At 36.5% G+C, this 25,482-nt stretch overlaps 1 protein-coding gene across 4 annotated transcripts in view; it reads left to right on the forward strand.

The window, feature by feature from the left end:
* Positions 1-25,482, forward strand: part of ANO4 (anoctamin 4) — a 422,446-nt gene that overhangs the window by 190,546 nt on the left and 206,418 nt on the right. For 3 of the 4 annotated variants that reach the window (XM_043562306.1, XM_043562307.1, XM_043562309.1), the window contains one exon: positions 12,887-12,991. The exons of the other annotated variant lie outside the window; for it this stretch is intronic. In XM_043562306.1, the coding sequence (XP_043418241.1) occupies positions 12,887-12,991 (105 nt within the window). The remainder of the gene's footprint in view (positions 1-12,886; positions 12,992-25,482) is intronic. 4 annotated transcript variants of the gene reach the window in all.

The raw sequence follows: 25,482 nt of genomic DNA on the forward strand, positions 1-25,482 counted from the left end.
CATGTGTGAAGACATAGAACAGATGGACAGTTATATTTAGTCAGGGTTGTGATTTTGCCAAGGAATTAAGAAAAGAGAGAGGGTATCAAAGGTGCATAAGAGGGAATTAGAGCAATCAGTTATGTGATTCAGGCTTGGTAAGGTGGGGAGTGAGGCCATTAAGGGGATAAGGAACAGTGGAAAGTTGATAGATCAGTTGGTTGGAGGTTTCAGAGGGGTTGGAAGGGTGTCAAGGTTAGGATAGGAAGAAGAGCTAGAAAGTTAAGAGGTGGTTATGAGAGAGTGGAATGCTTGGCACTGATATTATGGAGGGGTTGCTGTTATTAGTAATAACAGGGTCTAGACTAGGGTATGAAATGAGTCGCTCTAATAGGGTGGAGGGCAAGAGTATTGGAGGAAAGAATTCTCAGAGACTTGAGAGGCCAGGGTTTGGGAAATATCACCTATATAGATACTGAAATGGTCAAGAATTAAATAGTGTTTGGAAGAGTGATAATAAGCCAGGAGTTTACCTCATCAAGAAATGAGGGAGCATGGCCTGGAAGGCAGCAAGTAAATGCAATGAAGAATTGAAGGTTCATATAACAACCTGAGACTTAAGGCTGGGGATGCTTAGAGAAAAGGAAAGACCAGTGGTCTAAAGGTGGCATTAAGACTCAATGAGGATATTTTCTCCCCTCCAGGTCCATTGGTGTGAGGACCGTAGGAGAAAAAGAGTACCATAGGAAAGAGCCACAAGGAAGCAGTGGCCTGTGGAAGAGCCAGACTTTCATAAGAACAAGATAATGAAGGGAACATTCTGAGAAAAGACTGATGATAGGAGGAGAACTATGGAGGGCCCAATGGAAGGGTTTTGGATGTTGGGGAATTGCCTTCCACAACTTTCTTTAATTATTTTTCTGGACCGTCTAAAGTTTTCCTCCAAATAAGACCATTAATAATATCCCTCCTCTACTTAATAATCTTTATGGCTGTCCAGAAGAAAACGCAACCTTGTGAGCCCAGTTTTTCAAGCCCTCTGCAATTTAACCTCTCCCAGTTTTTCTGGCTTATCTTTTGTACTCCATAACCTGTCTTATTCTATTTTAACCATCTACAGCTCCTCACTGTTTCTCAGATAAGCTCATGTCACTTTTGAAATGCCCCTTTCCCCAGTAAATCTCTATCCAGCCCTTATCATTACTCAAAATGTAACCCAATACCACATTCTCTCAAAAGTCTTCCTACATCTCACTAGTCAGAATTGACCTCCCACTTTCCAGTACTTCACACAATTTGGAAGCCTTATCAAAGTCAGTATGTTTTTTAGACTTCATAGTTCTCTTGGAATGCAGGAACTGTATTCAATTTATCTTTGTATTCTCCATAATTCAGAGAAGGTTTTACTAAATGATTATTTGCTGTTTGTTGAAATCTATTCCACCCCCTGGGTATAGGTTTGCATTCTGAAGTTACACAGGATAAATCTAAATTCTTTCAAATGATGTTCCTTTAGTTGTTTAAAAACTCATCTTGAGCTATTTGCCAACTGAAACATTTCCTAGTTTCTTCAGTTCTTCCTTCAATGATACGGTGTTAAGATTGTTTACCATTCTACCCACTTCTGCCTCTTTGAATTTACAGTGCCCAGAATTACATAGAATATTTGTTCATCTCTGACCCAGGTAGAGTTGAGTCAGTGTTTACTTGACATCCTATGCTGAAATTAATGTAATAAAAATTTAAAGAAGTATTATTTGCGAATGGTGTGATGTCAGTGTGGGATAATTTAGCATATCTCATGTCACTGATATCACCTTAAGAACACATCACTATGTTTATCCATAATTTTATCATAGATATTGAACCCTACTTGCATTGGATAATGGTAGAAAATATAAATAAGGCCAATTCTTTAGCATAGAATTATAATTAAAATTATATTAAATAAGTTATAATTAAAAACCCAAATACATATATTTAAAACTCCTATTCTGCAAGATAGATGTGACTTCAGTTACATCCTTTTATTTTTAGTGTACTTAGCAGTAATGCATCCTAGCTCTCTGTTGAGAGATAAGAGCTCTCAAACTTATTTCTAGCGAGTCATAGATTTTAGAAGCATCATGGACATTTTAGTACTATTGAGGCCTATCAAGTGATTCATCCACTTTTTACACAGTTAATAATCACAATTCTCAATGTGCTTTCCAAAAGCTCACTCAGACTGATTGTGAAGTACAAAAAGAAAAAACAAGAGAGCCTTGTAGATCTTCTGTGCTATCAGCTCTGAACAATTTCAGTTAATTTATCCCCCTTTGAGTTTGTAAGCATTTCTGAGTGCCTACTATATACAAATATGTATTTGGAAGATAACTCCTTGGGACTGGAATGGGGTAGAACTCTATTACACCTGGACCTTAGGGAGCTTAACACTCATGTCCAAAGAAACAATCAGTCAGGGTTCTTTGGTTATAAACAACTGAAACTATTTAATCCAAGCAAAGAAGGAATTTAAATCTGGAAGATATGGATGGAAAGCCTATAGAAACCAGCCTTGGAAAAGGAACAGAGACCAAGAAATAAATTACTTAATTATCTGAAATAAATGAACCCTTACCATCTGTCTTAGTTATTTATTATTTTTATTACCATTTGTCTTAGTTTTCAAGACTTAGGAGAGACAGTCTTATTTGCCATGCACCTTTTCCTTGGTTGGGAGGTGGTGATGAAAGAAAGGATAGGACAGAAGGAGACTTCCCCCTTCAGCTTTTATAATAGGATTGTAGGACCTCTTGATTTCTCCTCCCACCTGGGCTACATGTAGTAAGGGAAAGACACTGTCCCAAAAGGAAATAGAGGTGATGTTAGAAAAGAGAAATGCACATAGAAGAATGTCCACTACAGGGACCTGTATGTAACCTGCTGTAATAGAAATCAAACTGTTTTAAGGGCTGGAACAAAGATAAAAGTAAAGTTATAGGAATATTCTTATTTGGAAAAATCTAAGAAGGATTCACAAGGCATATAATCTACAAATTGGACTTCGAAGGTCAATTAGAGTATCAACAGGAGGATGGATGGATGGCTATTCCTATATAGGAAAGAGCATAATAAAAGAGACAGTGCATTATACTGGTTATGAATACAAGCTTTGTTGTTAGAGATTTTGAACCCAGATATGTTACCTGACAGCTATGCAGACTTGGGCAAATGACTTAATTTCTGTGAATCTCAGGTTTCTCACCAGGATATTAATACCTATTTCATGGCCTTAGGGTTGCCGGATGAAATACAGGACTCATAGCAATTTCAGATAAACAGCAAAACTTTTTGGTGTGTGCCCCAAATATTGCATGGGGTACACTTATAATAAAAAATTACTAGCTGTTATTTGAATTCAAATATAAATGGGCACCCTGTATTATTATGCACTATATCTGGCAACTCTATGTAGCACTGTTAGGACAAGTTAATAAATTCATTAATGTAAAATGTTCAGTATGATTTTTGGCACATAGTAGGTGCTCAGTAATAAATGGTAGTGATCACTTTTGTTCTCACCATCACAGACACAGTTCAGAAGCCTGAAAATGAATATGTCCCAGAACCCTCTCTTGCTCGGTCACTCTACCATAGAGCAGTTTTCCAGTTAACTCATGCTGGAATGAGTATCAGTAAGACAGCTTCTCACTGTGCTGTACTGACACAGGAGCCCTTTACCTCTATCTTGTATTGTGTGGTTTCACTTTCCTTCTGATTGTTTCAGATGTTGTTCTTGTGTGTTGATTTTATTTTGACCTTATCTTTCAGCCACTCATAATTTATGCATGTTATTTTCTATTCCCCTTTATAGGCAAATAATAGAAGTATTAAATGGCACTAGGCTTGGGACTATAATTTAAGGGTCAAGAGTAGAGTAAACTGAAGCATTGATTGCAATCTTTTGAATTTGAAACCATAAAGCTTGGTGTGAGTATAGATCACATTATCCCAGTTTAATGATTATGCCATATAAAATAGAATTAGAAGCCTTCTGCAATCTGAAATATTTCTATTGCCTTCCCTTAATCTGTTAGGCCTATCATACTGTCCCAGAGAAATATTATTGATCCCATTATATGTCCTATATTCTCTTTTAGAATTTGTGAATTGATTTTTTTTGCTGATACGTTTCATGGTTTTCCAAATAATTTCTAACACAATTTCTTTTATCTTTTAAAACCTGAGCAGCCCTTTATGCATGATTATGTAGACATGGTACCTAAATGCTGGGACACGTCAATTTCACACAAGAGGAACTTTAGTCCTCTTGTAGGACTAATGTCTGTAGTTCTGTCTGTATACAGAGGTGTTAAATGTTTGACATAAATCAAATTATAGCTATAATTTATTAAGCACTGTATCATATTCCTAACCTCAAAAACTGTTAAACTGCTTGAATTCCTTATCTTATTTAATTCCCCTAATATTCTCTGCTGTTATCCTTATTTTATGGCTGGGGCACAGAAAAGGTTAAGTAATTTGCCCAAGAACATACAGCCAGTAAATGGTAGAGGCAAGATTCCAAATCAGGTAGTTTGATTTTGTCATTCAGTGTGTGATGTTACCTTCTTCTTCAAACAACTTGGTGGCTGTATATTTCTAGCAAGTTAGTGTAGCAAAGTCTTGGAAAATTTAAATTAAAAGACCTGTAATAGTTAAAACCTTGATGTAAGAAGAACTTACTGAAAAAGGGACCAGTAGGATTCCATTGGAAACTTATCTAAGTGATGCTCTACTTTTTAACTTCTTTTTTGTTGTACTCTGCATTACACTTGGTTTTTTTTTATCCTCCCCTTTTCTAGTTCCAATATTATAAAACACATAACCATTGCCCTGAGTTTTAGTGATTACTTTCTGGCCCTCATGTCAAGGTCTGGTCTCAAATTAGGGAACAGATTGAACTTAGAATTGCCTTTCATGTTTACCAGGAGCTACAGTGAAAGGGACAGGGAGAGACAAGGAGCAAGTAGGGAGAGATTTAAAAATGGACAGCCAAGAAAGACTTGTGTCTTTATTTATTATTAAAATTTGTTAATGCAGCTCTGTCAGTGCAGAGCTGAAGCTGGGCTCAAACTCACAAACATGAGATCATGACCTGAGCCAAAATCAATAGTCGGATGCTTAACTGACTGAGCCACCCAGGCGCCCCTAGACTTATATCTTTCTTAAGAAGCCACACTAAGGCTGACTTGTCTCTAGTTCAGCCAAGATGAAAGTCAAGATTCAGCTCATTCCTTAGAGAAAAAAAAGTAAGGAAAAAGCAAATGGATGACCATTCTTTACAACAATAATAATCATGATACCACTACCTCACATTAGATGATGCTCCATTGTTTCCAAAGGGCTTTCATAAATATTTCTCCTACATCTTGCTAAGTTCTTTTAGCAGTCTCTGAGGTGGAATTATCCTGATTTTACTATGGGTCAGGAAATGAAATTTCTTGTCCCAAAGTACAAAATTAATAATTGATGCACCCTGACTAAAACCTACGTCTTGTATTTCTTATGAGTGTGTGTGTGTGTGTGTGTGTGTGTGTATGTGTGTTTTAAACTGTGCCACTTTTTTCCCCTTGAAGATGAGAATTACTTGAGTGTGAAATTTTGGTGTTTTTCTCATCACCTTATCTGGAAAGAAAAAATTGAGAATTGTGGCCGAAACTTTTTTACTGAACCTGAGGAACCTGGCTGCTCTCCTTGAATAGATCTGAAGTTTGGGTGAAATTACATATTTGTTTTACTTGTGAAATGGATTTTGGGTGTGACTGGAAGATAAGATCTTCCACATGGCTTTGAAATTATGTGGTAAAAAATGTATAAGAGTTACTTTGGACTTCTGTTTTATTTCTCATTGAATTGAAGGTGAATGTGGTATCTTTCAGAACAGTCAGTGGTGGGATTTGGAAATAACACTAATTATCCTTCATTTGAATCTCTTCCTCTTTAAGTGTTTTTTTTTGTGATGTGTGATGTGAGTTTAGTAAACAGGGGGTGCTTAGGAAAACAAGCTATTTTGGGCGTTGGTATCTGTGTTCCTTGCTCTCATTTGCTGAGTAACAGAATTGTGTTTTCTAAAAATATGTACTAAATTCTTCCCTTAGATATTTGCATTTTTGTTTCCCTTTGCTTAGAGACATATGCACATATTTTGACTTATATGATGCATGTAGAGAGAATTTTCTGAAGTCTTTTCACAACCAGTTGAACACACAAAGTGAGTGAAGAAAAGCTACAGAAAAGGCAGCCCCAGGGAAAACAAAATGACTAATTTCTGGAACAAGGATTGTGTTTTGTGAAGTATAAAACTGTATCTTCTGCCTGAGGTTATTTGAAACAATTTTATATTTAAGAAGCTTGGAGAAATTTAAATAATAATTTAACTAAAGATCATACAACTATAACTAGTTACCTGAGCCCATAATTGTGGTAGGTAGTTAATAGTAAGCTTCCATTCTGCTTAATTTCCTAAGTTAGAGGTAAGAGTCATGTACAAGATGGGCAGAACCCTAGCGCTCATGAAGCTTGCTGTCTTGCAAGGCCATACTCTTTCATACATTCATCTCAAGCCCATCTATAGATTTATCATGCAAGAAAGTAAACAACATTATAGTAATGCTGAAGGTCTCATGTTTTCTATTCTGCAACCCCTCCTAATCCTAAATACTGTCTTCTCTTCCTCTAAAGAATGCCTGTTATCATAGCAACAGAACTCACCAGCTAGGATATTGCAAGAGCCCCCTGCCCACCCACCAAGAAGCCCTGCCTACAGAACTCACAAATCTTTCCAGCTTTGTAGCTTTGCAGCTCTGGTTTCCAAACTCTCTTTGGAACTGCTAGTGCAAGGATGCATTATAATTTAGGAGATCACAGTCTTGCCAGTCCTGAGAAACATGGAAACAGTTTTGTTGAAAGTCAGCCATTATTGGCTAAAGCACTGGGATTATTATTTCCATTTTAGACCTGAGAAACTTCTACCCGCTATTAGCTAAATGCGATTTTCCAGTCAGGATCCAGTCCAGAATTGAGTCCTTAGAACTACTCAATGTTAAACATTTGAAAGAATATGTTTAGCTAGTGACTGGTATGGGTGAATCAGTCTGTTTATTCCTCTTAATACAATGCTGAGCTTTCTTTTGGAAGAGAATAATCTTCCAATATTACTAGATTTATAGTTATGAAACACTAATATGAAAGAGTGTGATCTGTGTGTCTTTTCACAATAGTACTTACGAAGCATCCTCTATTGTAAAGTCTTTTTAGCTTGTGGCACATTAAATAGATTTTGGTAAGCACCATAAATGAAGGTAAGACACGGAGATGGAAAGTTTTTCTAGAGCCAGCGGAATATCCCACATGTGAATCTAGGGTTTTCGACTTCAGATCCTTGAGAAGAACTGAAATCATTTTCTTCATTCTTAAAAGATACATTTTGAACCCTGGCTTGATGCAGGAAAAGTTTGTAAAGAAGACAGAATGTACTGCTTCCTCTCCTTAATACCATTCTTCATCTTAACATTGTCATAGAAACACTGAATTCACTATGAGGAATTGAAAACAAACTCTCAATTACAAAAAAGGGTATTTTTGCAGCCTATTAAATCCAAAAATATTACATATGAGGATTTATTTTAGATATTTATATAAAATTTTGGTATATCACTACTTCCTATATTGTAAAAATATTGCATTTGACAATTTGTATTAAAAAATGCCTCTCAGGACAGGAACTACCAATTTTTATTTACAGAATATAAGTAAAATGTAGACAGATGCTCACATCTAGCATCATTAATTATGAGGAAATCACAGAAAATACCATTTGTCCCCTCTGGCCTACTTTACAGAGTCCCCAGTCTTTTGTGTTGCATGGGGAAGGTAAGATTTGACCTGTCATACTTCTCTTTATTTCTCTTTCAGTGTGAAATAAATATTCCAAGTCCAAGTTACAGAATTTTTTTAAGGCACTGTTTTTGTTTAGTCTATACCCTAAACCTGGAATTGGCCTTCATTTTCCAGAGAAGGAATATGCCATATAAAATTAGATAAAACATAGAAAATAGATACTCACCTGGTGATCTAACACTATGAGCCATATTTGCATATATATATATATATAATTGTCCATAATTTTCAATGGAGCCTCCAAAAATTTCATCTTTTCCATTTTATAAATGAGAAAAACGAGGCTCAAAATAATGACATTAAATAAAATGTCTCAGGATCACATATAAACGAAATTCAAATCCAGGTCAATGTAATGTCAGAATCTGCTTTTTTGTACCATTTTGTGCTAATTTGCAAATATAAGATCTGTCTGAATTCGGTTGAACAAGAAATTGAATTTTAAGTCATTTAAAATTATTAAACTATAACAGAATATTATTATATATTATATAATATATTATTAAATGTAACAGAATAACTAAGAATAGTGATTTGATGGGAGGGTGGAGGACAAAGGGAAGTGGCAGTAATATAACTTATATTGTCTTACATCATAGCAGGTAATAATAAGTAATAAATAAAATGGATCAAGAAACAATGGAACACCTACACATAAATAGCCAAAAGAAGTAAAAACAAACTCTTGAGAGTGTACTCAGGGGATAGGTTTGGATTGAGAAAGGGGTAAGTTTGGCAACTCTTGACTTTCATTATAAGCTTTAAGATTTTGGTACCTCAGCATTTTCTTTATTATTTGACAAAATTTGAGAAGACTTCACAAAAAGTAAATGGATGATCTAGAACATGTCTTCCATAGTTATCTATAGATAACCTGTCAAGATGCCTTAAAATTATGGACGAGGAAAGAAAACTGGGATGTTTTCTTAGTCTGTATCCACTGTTACTAGTAATGTGAAATTGCAGTATAAGAGCATTAATTGAGCAATTAAAATGTTCAAGGCCTTGTTTTAGATTCTCTAGGAGATAAAAGTGAGTAAAGTTTGTTATCGGGCCTCCATCATGTTACAGTCTAGTTGAGAGTGCTAGAGATGAAGAAAAAACCTAGATGGGAAGAAATGAGAGCTCACATGTCTGTGTCTACTTTATCCTGTGCTAGGTACTTTACCTACCTTATTTTTGATAGAAAAATGTACCACAGAAAAGATAAAATATAGGTAGCCGTAGAAGTTCAAAATAGAAATAGTAGAAAGTGGTGTTTGCTTATTAGGATCAAGAAATGTTTTCTGAAGCAGAGTATTTAGGATGGGGCTTAGAAGTAGAAAAGGATTTCTATAGACAGAGATGGAATGGGAGAGGCATTGACATATTTGCTAATTGAGACTCCTATTTAGAGCTTGGTTTTTTTGGTTCCTTTTGTATGTAAGCATTTAGCTAAATCTGTGTAAGCTAGTTATAAATCTAAAATGAATTTTTAACCTATTGTTTGCCCAGCTGAAGATCTTTTATTAAATGTAAGCACTGCTGTCAAGGTTACTTTTTATTGAAACTACTTTCAACTTTACTCTCACACTGCAGAATCATAATTAAGATTTGAGTATAATCAATCAAGTGTGAGAGAATCTCAAGGCAAAATTGGAGATCACATGAATTTTGTGGCTATTTTTGATTTTTAAAATTATGCATTATGTTCTCCACATCTTTAGGAAAGTTTTCAGCTTCCCTCTTTAATGTAACTTGCTGGTTTAGTTTCGTTGGGATTACATTTGGTTTGCATGTCAGTTACTGTCAACAACAATGGGCGTTATATTTTATTTTAAAACTTGATCAGTTTGAAACCATGACGTTTTCACCATCTTGCCTCTGAAAAAAGACCTTTGTGTTTTGACTCAAGTCAGAGGCCTCTTTGACTACAGAAGATATGATTCTCAACATTTTAGAGATCACATTGAAGCTATAGGACTAACAATAAATAAATACCAGACATTCAAAGTAGACATAGAATGTTTTGTATTGAAGTAATTTAGTCTTGTTCAGTTGACAGTATGTGCTAAAGGTGAAGATTGTCACCTTGAAGGATTTATTTGAAAATGTCCTTGCACAAGTGATCACTTTCTATTTAGGAAAGTTTGCAAAAGCCCTACTTTGTCATGTTGGACTTTAATGAATGACTTCCTGTCAGAAGTTCCAGACCCTTATATTATTACACTTTATGAAAGTATATTTTTTATTTCTTCTAGAGCAGATGAAGAAAGATACCTTAAATGTTAAGGATTCTAAATGTGATCTTAAGGTTTTCCATGAAGAGAATGCTGCATCCTACAATTTTGAGCTCTTTAACGTATACATTTAAAGAATTGAATTAATTTAGAAAATTTTATATTAAATTATTCCCTTACTCGTTTAACATCTATAGTCTTTAAGACTTGAATCCTGAATTCTAAATATTTAATATTCTCTACTGACACAATCTGAATTTTTTAATGACTTTAAAATTATAAAAAAATTTTATTATAAAAAAAATAGAGAAGATAAAGAATAAAACAAAATATACCCATAATGTTATAGGTGAGATATAACCTGTGTACCCATTTGGACTAATTTCTTTCTGTCTTTTTTTCTAGTTATATAAAAGGGTGTTTTTTTAAATATACTTGAGACAAATCTATTTATCTGTATCTCTGTATTCATTTTCCTCACATTTTAATTTTATCTTAAGCATTAAATGTTCTTTAAAGAGACGTTAATGACCTGAATGCCCCCTTTATGTTGCTGTTTCTGTGACTTCTTATACTCCTATACTGCTCTTTAACAAAAAAAAATATTAAAAATTTGTGTAATTTTAGTTATTAAAATTTGTGGCTATTAGTCAAAACTACTTCCACATGAATTTATGAGCTTCTGACTAAGGCAAACAAAGGTAAATAAGTTGGGCTTCTATTGATTAGTCTATTTAGCAAGTCCTTTGCTTTTTAAGTTATGCAGTGGTATTTATCTTGGTCTGAAGTTCTAGAACATGGGACTGTTGGTAAATCCAGTTTTCTTATTTCTGACAGCCTCTATTTGTAACTGCTTTGATATAGGGGCTATTAAAGAATGGTAGTTATGAGCATGGATTGGTATTGCATCTTTACAACTTAGTAGCTGTGTGACATTGGGCAAGTTACTTCTCACTGCACCTTCTTTTCAAAGGTAAAGACTAAATGAGATGAACAAGCACATAGCCCAGAGCCAGCCTAGAGGCAGTAGTGAATATTCTTGTTCTTTATTTTTTTATCGTTGTTATTATAAGGTCTTTGGTTATTGAACAGAACAAAGGACTTAGTAGAGGTTGAAAAGCATCAGAACTTCTCCTTATTCACAGTGGCTGAACTTGGTGGAAATAAACCAAATAACCCATTTTAATTCCTGTTTGGAAGCTTAGTCTCAACTTCAGTAAGGCAACCGCATGCATGCATTTAAGAAGTTCACTGTGTCTACAGTGCTTGACAGTGCTTGACAGTCACTGAAATGCATGCTGGTATCACAAAAAATGGACTTGTGGCTTCTCATTATTCATAGCTAGATAGTTCTATACAAATGTCAGTGTTCCTTTGAAATATTATTATGGGTGATAATAGTAATGACTTCCAATTTACTGAGCACTGACTGTTTGACAGCTAAGAGCTTTTCATGCATTATCTCATCTAGTCCTCATGGCTATTCTGTGAGATTGTTATTAATATCACCCCTATCTTATAGATAAGGAAACCAAGATTTAGAGAGATTCAATGTTTCCTAATAAGAATTTGAATGCTCAGTTGTAAGACTCTAGTATCTGAGCTTAGCTTGCCTTGTAGCTCTATGGCCTTTATGTTTCATAACTACCACACAGCCTTAGTCATTCATTCAACCTACATTTGTTGAGGGCCTACTCTGTGCTAAGCACTGTTCTAAGTACCGAGTGATAGCATGCAGATAAAAGTTCCTGCCCTTCTAAAGCTCACCTTCTATTATGTTAAGTTACTTATGTCCTTGTCCCTCCTAGAATGAGTGTCCCTGTGCAATCATGACTATGTCATACTCTTTTTGAGTTTTAGGGACATAACAAGTTTATTGAAGGCTAAGAATAATTTCTGGGCTTATGAAATAATTATTTTTACAAAAGTATTGGAAGCTAGGGCATGGCCTACTCTGTTCATCAGGCTATCTTTTCCTTTTAGCACTGGCTTTTAACCCTACCAGACTCCTCAAATTGGAGATGTTGTTTGTAATTATTTTAAGAAGGATTTAAAGGTTTGTTAGTAGTAATTGAGCTACTTTTTGATATCTTGGTTTCCTTGACTTCTTTAAATGTTCTATAGGTATGTGGAGCAGCCTAAATAACCCTCTTTCTTTAGAACACACCAAAAATGCATCAGGCAAATCTAGTACAAGAGGTTTAATTATTTCATAGAATAAATAAAAGCATTCTGGTATAATTGAAAAATAAGTGATGTAGTAGGGAAGTCCAACTGTGAGGGGGAAAATGATATCTTTTTTCCTGTGATATCAAGAATATTAAACCCTTTTCTAAGAATGTATTATAATTTTAGAGAAGATGCTATAAAGTATTTGTATTGAATGTCACTTTTGAGCCATACGAAGCTAAAAATAATTTTAAATGTCCTTGGGTGGAGGCTAACATGTTTCATTCTTCACCTAGGAAATTATCAGTAAATACTATGAAGTGTGTGGTATTTTAAAAAAGTAATTGCCTTATTTTTTACATTGGAAATACAGTTAAACCTTTTTGGTCCCATAAGGATCAAATGGCTGGTAATGTTTCTCATTTTTTTTTTTAAGTAATTTTTCCAAGAGGGAGGATCACTGGCAAACCAGCTGGCTGTTCATTTTAGATTTTGACGTTGCCTCTCCTTGGGACCCTAATGCTGGGCTCTCTGATAACCAGTGCAAACTCCATGAATATCTTTCATTTCTCTAGAAGGAGGTGTGGATTTGCAAGGCTACCAGCTGGATATGCAAATACTACCTGACGGCCCAAAGAGTGATGTGGACTTTTCAGAGATTCTTAATGCAATACAAGAAAGTAAGTTTCACTCAAATTTTAATTTGACCATGAAAGGAGAAACTCTTCTAATACTTGGGAGGGATAATAAAACTAGAAACCTAGATGCCATGCTTTAAAAAATGTCTTAAAAGAGATACTGTGTAAGATAATTTTGAGACCAGAAAAGATGGCTACTGAACTGCAGGTTTAATTTGTGAAACTGAGTCACATAGTATTGGGGTGTTTGAAGAAACCTGATGGAAAACTGGAGTGGAATTATAAATTCTATATATTTAGTATTCTGTGATATTTAACCAATATCTAGGAATTGTAATTTTTAGATTCCTTGATTAATCATAATCAAATAAAACTCTTTGAGAAACCAGAATATTATTCCTTTGCTCAAATGTAAGAGTATTAAGAAGTAAATGTTGATGCAATAAACTGAAATCAGGAATTTATTCTCCAAAATGGGTATCTTGAATCTTTAATGATGGGCTGTGACCCAGGAATGACCCCTCTCTTGTAAGCATTTTGATTAATCAAGGTTTACTCTTCTTACATTACTTTGTGTTTGGTAGTTGTCACTACGAATTTGATCATAAACCATGCATTTACTCAAGTTGTAGATTCAGCATTGAGGATGGATGATGTAGTATCACATACTAAATCATTAACATTTGTGTCTCATTATTGGAGCTCTAATTCGAGATAATGATACTCCTCTTTTAAGATCCAATAGTATTGTACAGTTTCATGTTTGAAGGGGTTAGATCTGAAGAGCACTGCAGAAAGAACCGCTATAATTTTTTTGCTACTTTTGGTTTTGTGACACTGCATTTCTGTACTAAATTTTTAGTGAGAAGCTTTAAGCATTTTCATAGCAGTTATCCTCTTTTGTTATTATATTGCCCTCCTGACCTTCTGAGATAATTAATACTTTCCTTTCATAGGTAGGACAGCTGAGGGTGGCAGAGGTTACCTGTTGAGGTAATATGATCAAGATTGGAGACCAGAGGAGGATAGAGGGTCTCCTACCCTTCATTTAATTCCTTTCTGAATGTGCTCAGTATGGGGTTTAAACACATCAAGGGGTAGGATCCTGAAATTGAAGATAAGGCTGGTACTAAGAGAAATATTTTTAATGAAGAATACAAGAGGACCAGTTATTTGTTCTGGTTGGGCAGTCCCTTCATATTAGCTTAATGAATAAAAGAGAAAAATTTCCCCAAGAGATTAAAAATCCAATTAATAGACATTGGAGAGAAAATAATTTTTTCATGGGAAGTTATAAAATTCTGTAATTACTTCATCTGATTTGAAAGATGATAGATTATATAGTGCTGAGAGGATTTTAAAAAATTTTTAATAAATGATAAAAGTTGGCTTCTATGCAAGTGCAGGAGATGAACTTAGAAGTTTTTAGGGCTGCGTGAACTTACATAAATTTAAATGTTTATGAGATTATACTTATAGTAATTTTTGTTAGTATATTTTACTACAGACATTTATATATGATAACGCTGTGAACAAGTAGAAGAGTGGAGGCTTATGAGTAGTTAATATTTAAATGTAAAACTTGGGGCGCCTGGGTGGCGCAGTCGGTTAAGCGCCCGACTTCAGCCAGGTCACGATCTCGCCGCCCGTGAGTTCGAGCCCCGCGTCAGGCTCTGGGCTGATGGCTCAGAGCCTGGAGCCTGTTTCCGATTCTGTGTCTCCCTCTCTCTCTGCCCCTCCCCCGTTCATGCTCTGTCTCTCTCTGTCCCAAAAATAAATAAACGTTGAAAAAAAAAAAATTTAAAAAAAAAAAATAAATGTAAAACTAAGAAAAGGGAAGTATTTTACTTTAAAATGAAAATAAACTTTTTATAGGTTTAAGAATTTTCTAATACTTTGTAACTAATCTGTTTTCTTGTTAAAAAATAAGTTTGATGCTGGGACGCCTGGGTGGCTCAGTCTGTTAAGCTTTCGACTTCAGCTCAGATCATGATCTCGTGTTTTGTGGGCCCTGTATCAGGCTCTCTGCTGTCACTATAGAGCCTGCTTCACATCCTCTGGTCCCCTCTCTCTCTGCCCCTTCCCCTGCTGGTTCCTCTCTCTCTCTCTCTCAAAATAAATAAATAAACTTAAAAATATAATAATTTTTATGCTAAGTAGGTTTGAGAAGCTGGCCATGTGGCCTGAGTCATTACTGGTAGGAGGGATTTGGACCTTTTATCTCCCTTCAGTTTCTCCCTGCATTTCAAATGTGATTCAGATATTTAACAAGTTAATTGAAATTTCTAAGTATAAAAATACATAGTTTGGTTCTTCAAGGGACTGTATTATAGATTATTGTTTACAGGAAGCTTTAAGAGACCAACTTACAAAAATGTAAAAATATATAGGATTTGGACATCAGGAAAATTCTTTCTCTCCTACAAGTATTTTTCTTGAGATGATAGAAAGATTTCATTATTTTCTTGGAATTTCTTGGACATACATATATGACCTTTAAGAACAAGCTAGAAAAGAGAGAAAGAGTATTTGAAACATGTTTTGAGTGTCAAAGGTAGGCTGACTGTTACAGTAAGTGCTCTTCCATTCTATCTCTTCCTATTCTTAAAACAACCCTATAAGTAATAGATGCTATTTTTTCCATTTTAAAGGTGAAAAAAACGGAGTATACCTCCCTAAGGCTAAATGGTTAATATTTGACAGTCAATGTTTAGACATATGTTGGCCCTTGTTCTGATAAATAAAAGATTAACTAAAAATAATTAGGAAAAATGAACTCCAGATTAAAAAAAAATTATTCTTATTTTGGGCCAGCTAGGTGGCTCAGTTGGTTGAGCCTCTGACTTCAGCTCCGGTCATGATCTTGCAGTTTGTGGGTTTGAGCCCCATGTTAGGCTCTGTGCTGACAGCTCAGAGCCTGGAACCTACTTGGGTTTCTCTGTCTCTCTCCCTCTCTTTCTGCCCCTCCCTCACTTGTGCTCTCTCTCTCTCTCTCAAAAATGAACATTAAAATTAAAAAAAATTATTCTTACTTTGTTATGTCTTGATGCAAGAATTCTTCTCCATGCTTCTACATTATAAAATACATTTACATTTTTTTTCCTATAGTACTTACGCCCTAACAATAGTTACATCTGTCCAACAATAGTTTGATCTGTCCAAAAGGTGTCTTAGAATGGCTGGCCACCTATAAGTTTCTCAGCTTCCCCATATCAGATATACAGCTTCTAAGGAAGAAAAGAGTCATTTTATCCATTCATCCATCTATCCATCTCACCTGTCATGTGCCACACACTATGTTCCTCATAATCTTAAAGCACTGGTGAACATTTTGGTGCACAGTTAAGTTCAAGAAAAATTAAAACAGTCACAGATCACATTTGTTTTATTTTTCAAAATGAAAACTTGATTGCTTTCTAGGAAGAAAGCATTTATATGTGGCAGTATGACATAAGGGTGTATGTGTGTGTTTTCCTTCATTATTTTCCCCTCTTTCTTTATTCTAACCTTTTGTTCCCCATCCCCATCCTTTGTTTCAGTAGAGTTCTGTGTTCATGAAGTTTCTGGCTTTTGTTTTCTGAAAGCCTGGGCTTCTGAGTGACTAAAGCTTGGTAAAGGGAGAAAGAAACACACATAGATACCCAGAGACAGAGAAAAGGAATTCCTGTCCAGCTCACTTAGATTGCCCTGCAGTGGTAGCATGGCTTCCCTTCGGTGTGTAGAAAGGGAGGAAATGACTGGGTTGTGTGCTGGGAGCCTGCACCTGAGCCACCAGAACTGCCAGTCTTGGCTGAGATTCTCTAGCCTGAGGAAGAAGCAGATCTTCTAGCATTCAGGGAACTTTGAGGGTTCTGGGAAGGTGGCAGTCTTCTCTTCCTATTTCTTTGTTGTATCTCTAGTATCTTGAGCAGAAAATAGAGTATAGTAGCCACTCAACAAATTTTGTTAATGAATGAGTGAATGAATGAATTCTATTCTAGACTTGCAAAGGGGGTGGTTCATGAGTAGCAGTGTGGCTTGGAGAACTGAGCGGTCTCTTTAAACATTCTGCTGTTTACAAAACCTCTGTAACCTTTTACAGTCCTACATGTGTGAAGTAGAGGAATGTCAGCAATGGCTGAACTGAAATTGTCTACCAGGCCAGTGGGGTGGGGACTTAGAGACAGATTTCACTTGATGTAATGATGACAAGATCATGGGGGCAATTCTTAGTCTTGAATTTGTCTAGTAAGATTCATAGCCCCTAGTAGTCAAAGGATTTTAGTGCCTACTATAGTATATATAATAATAGCAACTAAAACAAAACTATTCTGATTTTTTTTGTCCCCAAATTTTTAAAATCTGGACTTTTTCGAGAAGGATCACTTAGAAAAATAATATATTTCATTCTGCAATTCGATTGAGAATCACATCTTAAAGATCTGCGGTCCATGAAGCATATGTGTGTGTACTTGTGAATGAGAATTTATTACATTAGAAAGCCATTAAAAAAATATACCATTCAAAGGTTATACTGAACCTTTTAATTCTTGTTTTAAATTATCATCAATGCCCATCCTTTTCTAGAGATCATTCCTTCCCCCCACTTTTTTGTTGTCCACTTCTGCTTTGTCCTCGGTTCTTGTTTTCTTGATTCCCAGCATATACAGATAACAGACTGTGGGGACTCTAGAGTGGCATTCACACCATGGCACATTATTGTGTCATAGTCCATTAGATTCTTGTGAGGGAAAGAGAGCAAAAAGCAAAATGTTTGAAATGAGAACTTGGAGGTTGGAAGGCTCATTGCTATCCTATAGTCTGACCCTCTGTGCTTGCACGTGTGCCCACATAATCACAGTGCTGTTCCTGCACTGGTGGTCCTCTGTGCTTCTGTGCCTGCAGAGACTGAGTCATTTCTCAGTGACATCCAGTGAGTCATTTTGAATCCAATTTTTTGAGCCCTGATTTCCAATTTTATTTTTAATCTGTATGGTCATGCTGTTTTCAAAGGGGAAGATGGGGAAGAGGGAGGTGCTGACATATATTGCACATGTAATCTTGCCTGGCAACTCTCGCTTGGCTTTTTACCTATATTATTGTATTCAGTCTTAAATTCTTTTTGCCTTAATTTCCACATCTGATAAAGGGGAATAGTTACAGTAAATCTGCATAAAGCCCTTAATGTAGTGCCTGGCACATGGCAAGTGTTGGCTGCTACCTTGTCCTCATTCCTCTCAATAATCCTGTATGGTAATTTGTATTATCCTCACTGAAAAGAGAAATGTATTAAAGCTTAAATAAGTTAAATAATCTAATGGCTAGTAGGTGTGAAGACTAGCATTTGAATCCAGGCTTGTCTGATTCCAAAGCTCATGCTCTTTCCAAAGAAAGGGAAATTATGGTCAGGAGACTCAGGATCTTTAATGTAGAACATCATTGACCTCCTTTCAAGTTGCTAAAAGGTAACCAAGGCTATTGAGCAAAGCTAGAATTAGGTACTCAGTTCTTCTCTAAGTATCACTCTCAGATTTTAAGAGGTGCTGTTATTATCTGCCTTGTTGTAGAAGTAACCACGGTGTCTGTCCGTTTCTTTAGAATGAAGTAGTGGCAAGAGAAGCTCTTCATAAGAAACATGCTGTCCCAGGAACAAGTTAATGATCTTGGCCCCATTGCAGAGTGCCCTGTGGGTACCCCATGCTATTGTCTATGCCCCGTTTTATATAAACCGCATCATTACTGAGCCAGAAAATGCCAATGACGTTTTTTTAATGACTACACATTTTAAAAAATTTTTATGACTTCTTTTTTCAGAGACCTATTTTTAATCTTAAAGTATTTCAAGTAAACTTTCCATGGCAGAAAAAAGTACCTACTCTCAGATCTGTAACAGTTAGAACCCCAGCTTTCTTACCCCAGGTTTTCTTTGGGGAGATGTTAACACAGCCATTTAATTGTTGCTGTAACACACTAGTAGAGATTTATAAACTTTTTTTTTTTTAATTTTTTTTTCCACGTTTTGTTATTTATTTTTGGGACAGAGAGAGACAGAGCATGAACGGGGGAGGGGCAGAGAGAGAGGGAGACACAGAATCGGAAACAGGCTCCAGGCTCTGAGCCATCAGCCCAGAGCCTGACGCGGGGCTCGAACTCCCGGACCGCGAGATCATGACCTGGCTGAAGTCGGACGCTTAACCGACTGCGCCACCCAGGCGCCCCAGAGATTTATAAACTTTTTAAAGCAGTAGAAGCTGTTGTTTCTTCCTCATATGTATTTTCACGTAATATCTCAATATATAAAACAGGTAACTGAGTTGTTGGGAGTAGCTGGGGGTAGAGGGTGTAGGGCTTTGCCCACTCAGTTTCCTCGTTGTCCCTTCCATGAAACTCCCCAAAAGGGTCCTGGGGTTCCAGGGAACACACTTTGAAAACCGCTGACCTTTGGCAAGAAGTAAAGCCAGCTAAGGGAAGATTCATGTCCTTTCCAATTGCTTTATTTATTTTGATTTTTCCAAATTTGCCTTTTTTTCCCTCCTCATTGTACACCAAGCCGTCTCTGCCTTAGAAACACCATAAGATTTCATTTGAAGCGTAATGAACAGAGAGTCCTAGGTTTGTTGGTATCATACAAATGTTAAGTAGTGTTTAGTTTTTAAAATCCCACCTTCAGGTACTCAAAGTTTTACTGCGTCTCTTGTGTTACTCTGAATTTTTAAAAACATTTAATTTGGTCTATTTGTTAAATTTTAAAAAGTGTCAGACCTGTCAGGTGACAGATGTAAAGTCTAGCTCTACTCAGATAAATATTAAAACTAGGGCAAGATAGTTGGTTGGTGGTTAAAGGACCTCCTGTGTACTTGAAAGCCAAACATGATTTAAGAACAGTAGGATTCTTTCCACAGAAACAGGAAGCCAGCTAGAAACATCGTGGATATGGGGGTCAGAACTGGGTTAGATTTCATCTCTGTCACTTACTGTGTGGCCATACTTTGTGTCTCTGAGCCTGGCTTCTTTCTCAGAATGTCCCTCTCTTAAAGTATTTTGAGGATGAAAAGGGAAAACAGACCTGAAAATCCTTAATACACAGTCGGCACTCAATACATTGTAATGCCCTTGCGTATGTCTCCCTTCCCACTTCCTTCATATTTAATTTCTGGGTCTGAGAGAGAAACAGATACTTCCAAGCAATCACACTAAGAGAACTAGAATAAGAAAAAAAAATTGATAGAACCTTACAACTAGTTTTTACTTATCTAGAAATGGGCATTGAGCGCCTCCTATTTGCTAGTCCTTACATCAGTTGTGGAGATGCCATGGGCCTTTCCCTGGAAGAGACCCTGGGGCTAGATGTGAAGGTGAACTTCTTATAAAACAGCCAGCTATGTTCAAATTAAGATTTTTATTAATGTTTATTAATTTTTGAGAGATAAAGAGACAGATGCGGGTGGGGGAGGGGCAGAGAGAGAGAGAGGGAGACACAGAATCTGAAGCAGGCTCCAGGCTCTGAGCTGTCAGCACACAGCCCAATGCGGGGCTGGAACTCGGAAACTGTGAGATCATGACCTGATCCGAATTCGATGCTTAATTATCTGAGCCACTCAGGCGCCCCTCAATTAAGATTTAAACAATTTTTTTTTGCATTCTAAATAATTCCCAAAGGTGTCCTTTTTTCGTGTTTTCTGATGAGGATTTGAGGCCAATACACAGTATCTTCAGAATTCTGAATATCAGATGTAATCATTGGAACTTGGGACAAAAATAGTAACATGAGCTGGTGCTCGGGAGGACAAATATAGATACCTGGATTACACTACACAGTCCTCTCATGTTGTCTTCAGTGACCTATAATTTCACTTTATTTTCTCTGCATCAGAAAATACTGAGATTAAAGTACTACTGTACTTTCATAGCAGTGTGGGGTTTTCCTGCTGCATTTGAGGAATAGAGTTAAAACAGCGGTGAGTGGAGCTATTTGATTTTTTGGTCTTTATTTCTTACTCTCTAAAAGACACACTGTTTGATTTCCCTTGCTTTTATAACACTGATTTGATTTCTTCCACTCATCTCTTGTTCATGTTTGTACCTCTAGCACCTAACTTAATGTTGCTTCAGTGAGCAAATGGTAGAAGGTAATTAACTTGTTTGCTTCTTTATTCGAGCCCTTGAAATATATTTGTGGTCTCTTTTCCCTAGAGAATGAATAATGGCTCATAACCTAAACTATTTTCATTGAAAAAATATTTAAATAATTGCAAATATTTAATGAGTAGATTTAGTACTATACAGGTAAATTTGCCTTTCCATCATATAAAGAATGTCAGGATCTACCTGCCTCCTAGCCCTCTGACTTCTCTGCTCTGTCTCTATTCTGGAATAGCATAGCAAGTCAGCCTACAGAAATCTCTTTCCTATGCTGTTTGATGATTTACTCAAGATTCTGATTTTTGATCTCCCAGGCAATTTAAGGTTCTTGACTTTTGTGTAGCTGATGTACATGACTCTTTGCTGTACGTGGTTTTTTTTAGGCTGAATGCCTGCTTTTTGCAGAGGTCATTTGGGTCTCTCATGCTTTTCAAATGCATGGTATCTACCTATACTGACTCAGCTTTCCAGTTCTGTTCACACAGCCCTTCCTGAGTTTATGCAGTGTAGGTCTGTTACGTGGGTTGAATAGAATTTTTTGCATTCTCATCTTATTATTCTTAATTGACTTCTCAAAACATTTGACTCTTTTTTATTTAATGGGTCTAATAGCAGAATTCTAATAAGTAGATAATTATCAAACTTATTTTGAGGAAAAAAAGTATAAGGAAAGTGAGGGGATCCTTTAAAAGTAACCTTGTTTGGATGTACAGTATCATTGTGATATCCATGCCATGGATAAAGCTGCCACCTTGGCTAGATGGTGAGCTCTGTGAGGACAGGGGCCATGGCTGGTACATCCAGTGCTTAAACCCCAGTTCCTAGCCCAGCACAGTGTCCAGGCAAGATAGGCATCCACTAAGTACTTGTTGAATAGATAGATTTTTAAAATTGATTAACTTTGGAAGTTGGGGATTTTTTCCTTAAAGAAATTATATAAATTTGCTTCAAAGGATATTGTACTTTGTTTCTAAATCTTAGCATGTAAAGCTGCTCTATCAGTAACAATGGTGAGATATTGATGAAGGGCACGTGTTTCTTCTGTCTGTGTAGTTGTCTACATGTTCTACAGTCTTATTGACTGTGTGTTCAGCTCAGCACTTTTTGACGGATCAGCATTTTTAATCTCTGCTAAGGCTCTTGAGAGACTGGCATGTGATAGTGATGCCTTAATATAACTTAATTCTCTAAAAATCAGATAGTACAGCATACTTATTTCTCTTGAGCATTCAGGTAACATCAGCTCCATAACAACTTCCAGATAGTAATACTGTTGGGCAGCAATATGAAAAACAAAGGACTTCTCTTCCCTTTCCCAAGTTATCTGGTCCCTTTAGAATCAAATAGTGGGTCCTTTAATATAAAGCAAAATTTTTCAACCTCAACACTGTTGACATTTTGGGCTAGACAACTTTTTATGGGGCTCTTCTGCACATTGTAGGATGTTTAGCAGCATCCCTGGCCTCTACCCTGCTAGATGCTAGCACCACCCTCTCTCCTTAGCCAGGACGATGAAAAATGTCTCCAGACATCTCCTGGGTGACAGCACGGTTCCATTTGGGAACCCCAAAAGATAGAGGGCTTTATTGAACTGATTGTGCCAACACCAGAAGGTGATACTGACAGAAGATGATCTGGTAATTTTTTATCTTTGGCAAAAGCAGAGGGGCAATTCTCATGGATGGATGAATGGATATTCAAGAGTTTGTCCCCATGGTGAGTCAGTAAGTCACCTAGACATGAATCTTAGTGTCCTCTTTAGCTTCCCCCTTTATTTCACACCTCACCCCAATCTACCCCTCATAACAACCAGTTAAACTTGCAAATGTTTCTTTTGACATCTTGTGTTGATAAGGTTTAAGTGGTAACTTAAGGCCCCAGTGTCCAAAATCAATAAACCAACATTTCTTGCAGATCCGCCATGCGTCAGCCACCCTGACTAACATGTATATGATCTCCTTGAATCCTCTCAGCCATCCTGAAAAAGAAGTTTTCCATACCTGCCTCATCAGTGACGAAATGAGAGCACAAGTTCATGAAGATGAGTGGTAGAGCCTAGAATAGTAAGCAGGAGGCACCAGCGTGGCTCATTCGGTTAAGTGTGCAACTTCAGCTCAGGTCATGATCTTGTGGTTGTGGGTTCAAGCCCCACATCAGGCTCTGTGCTGACAGCTCAGAGCCTGGGAGTCTTCTTTGGATTCTGTGTCTCCCTCTCTCTCTGACCCTCTCCCATCACACTCTTTGTCTCTCTCTCTCAAAATAAATAAACATTAAAAAATATTTTTTAACTAATAGTAAATCTTATACTTTGTTAAAATAATTTTATCCTGTTGTTCAAATATAATCAATATCTACTTGAAATGTAATCACTACGTACTTGAAAATTTAATCAGTCTCTACTTGAAACTATGGAGTGCCTGGCTTGTGAATAAGAATTGTGTTAGGAAAAATGAACATGCAAGGTCCTAGAACCATAGGATTTTGAGAAAAGGGGGCTCCCAGACATCCTTAGACTATGTCCCCCTTGAGGTCATCATTGTATCATTAAATATACATGTTGAGGGCTGTGCCAGGACCTCTGTACACCAGTCGAGACAGACAAGTTCCCTATTCTTATGTAACTTATATTCTCATAGAGTAAACATTCAGTATACAGGTAAACAAATGAATAAGCAATATAATTACATTGTGATAAGTGCTGTGAAGAAATGAGCAGTGAGAGGAGGTGGAGAATAATTGGACGAGAAGGAATCTCTTTATGTAGGGTTGTCAGGGAAGTTGCCTTTCCCCTTGATGTCTTCCACAACACTAGACATACCATGCCCCTTCAGAACTGTTCCTTTCCTTGAGTTCATGGCACAACATAGGTGTCCCTAAATCTTGGTTGTATAACAAGACCATGAGGTTTTTTTCTTTGGAGCTGCAGAGTCTAAAAACCTATAGTAAGTGTATTGGTTTACTTTTGTTGCTATCACAAATTACCACAAATGTAGTGACTTAAAAAAACACAAAATTATCTCACAGTTCTGGAGGTCAGAAGACATAAAGGTGTCAGCAAAACTGTGTTCCTTCTTCAGGCTCTAGGAGAGAATCTGCTTTCTTGCCTTTCTTTACTTTCTGGGGCACCTGCATTCCTTGACTCCTGGCTCTACCCCCATGTTCAAAGCCAGCATCATAGCATCTTCCAATCCATCTCTCTGATTTTGACCCTCGTGCCTGCCTTGTAATTAGTTTGGGCTCTCCCATATAATCCAAAATAATCTCCCACATTAAGATCCTTGAATTAAACACATCTACAGCATCCCTTTTGCCATAGAAGGTAAGATATTCACATGTTTCAGGTATCAGATTACCTTTGGGGACCATGATTCAGCCTATCACAGTAAACAATAAATGTTAATTTTATTGCCATACCCATTTTATTTTACATGAAAAAAAACTGAGTAGTTCAATGAATTGCCTAAAGTCACAAATTTGGATATAGCTATAGAACCTGGTCACACTCTCTAGGTAGATGATATCTGTTCTCTCTATATCCAAACTATGTTCTGTTCTTTATAGCGTTCAATGCAGTTTACATTTCTTTGACTATTTGTTTTGTTTACTCACCCTTATTCATCAAGGTATGGCTATCACACAACTCTGTGCACAACACAGTGTGCACATCCCTAAAAACATTTTGAATGAAAGGATGAATACTCTTGTATGTGCTATGTAAATAGTACCATATCACCTACAAATTATTCTGCGCAACAGCTTGTGGCAGGTTAAAAACCCTTGGCAATTTCTAAAGCATCAAAGGAAAAAGTGAGCTTCAATATTGGTCTCTCATTTGAGTTGCTAAGGAAGGGTCCTGGACCTGGCACCATATTTCTTCAGCCACTAGTGCTGAACTCTCATTTCTGGTATGCTATAAGGCACCATGCATTTGAATGTGATATTCTTTATTTGGAACTCTGATATATAGTGCTTCGTGTATTGGCATCAGCAATCTTTTGGGAAAGCCCCTGAATGGGTAACTTCATGATTTCAGTTCATGATTAGAGAAATAAGAAAGGCAGAAAACCTATCTGTATGTTTTCTTACTGTATTAGGTTTTCTTTATTAGACCTTAGGAAGTAACGCAGGAATAAAATTACAGATCTTACTGCATCTTTCAATTGGCACATGTATGGGTTCACTTAGCAAGTTGTATGACACTTTGATGAAAAATAAAATAAAATTTTAAAAGGTTATCTCCAACACAGAGAATGAGTTCTTAGAAGTCTTAAGTGAAAGTACTTTATGATAAACAACTATATGAAGGAAAACTAAACAAACATAATGCCTTCTCTTATCATGGAAGGTAAGTTATATTTATATTATGGAAGTACTTTACTTTGCTTCACATTGTCCTTAATCTTGCCTAATCA

This window comes from Prionailurus bengalensis, chromosome B4, assembly GCF_016509475.1.
Source record: "Prionailurus bengalensis isolate Pbe53 chromosome B4, Fcat_Pben_1.1_paternal_pri, whole genome shotgun sequence".
NCBI classification, from domain to species: Eukaryota; Metazoa; Chordata; class Mammalia; order Carnivora; family Felidae; genus Prionailurus; species Prionailurus bengalensis.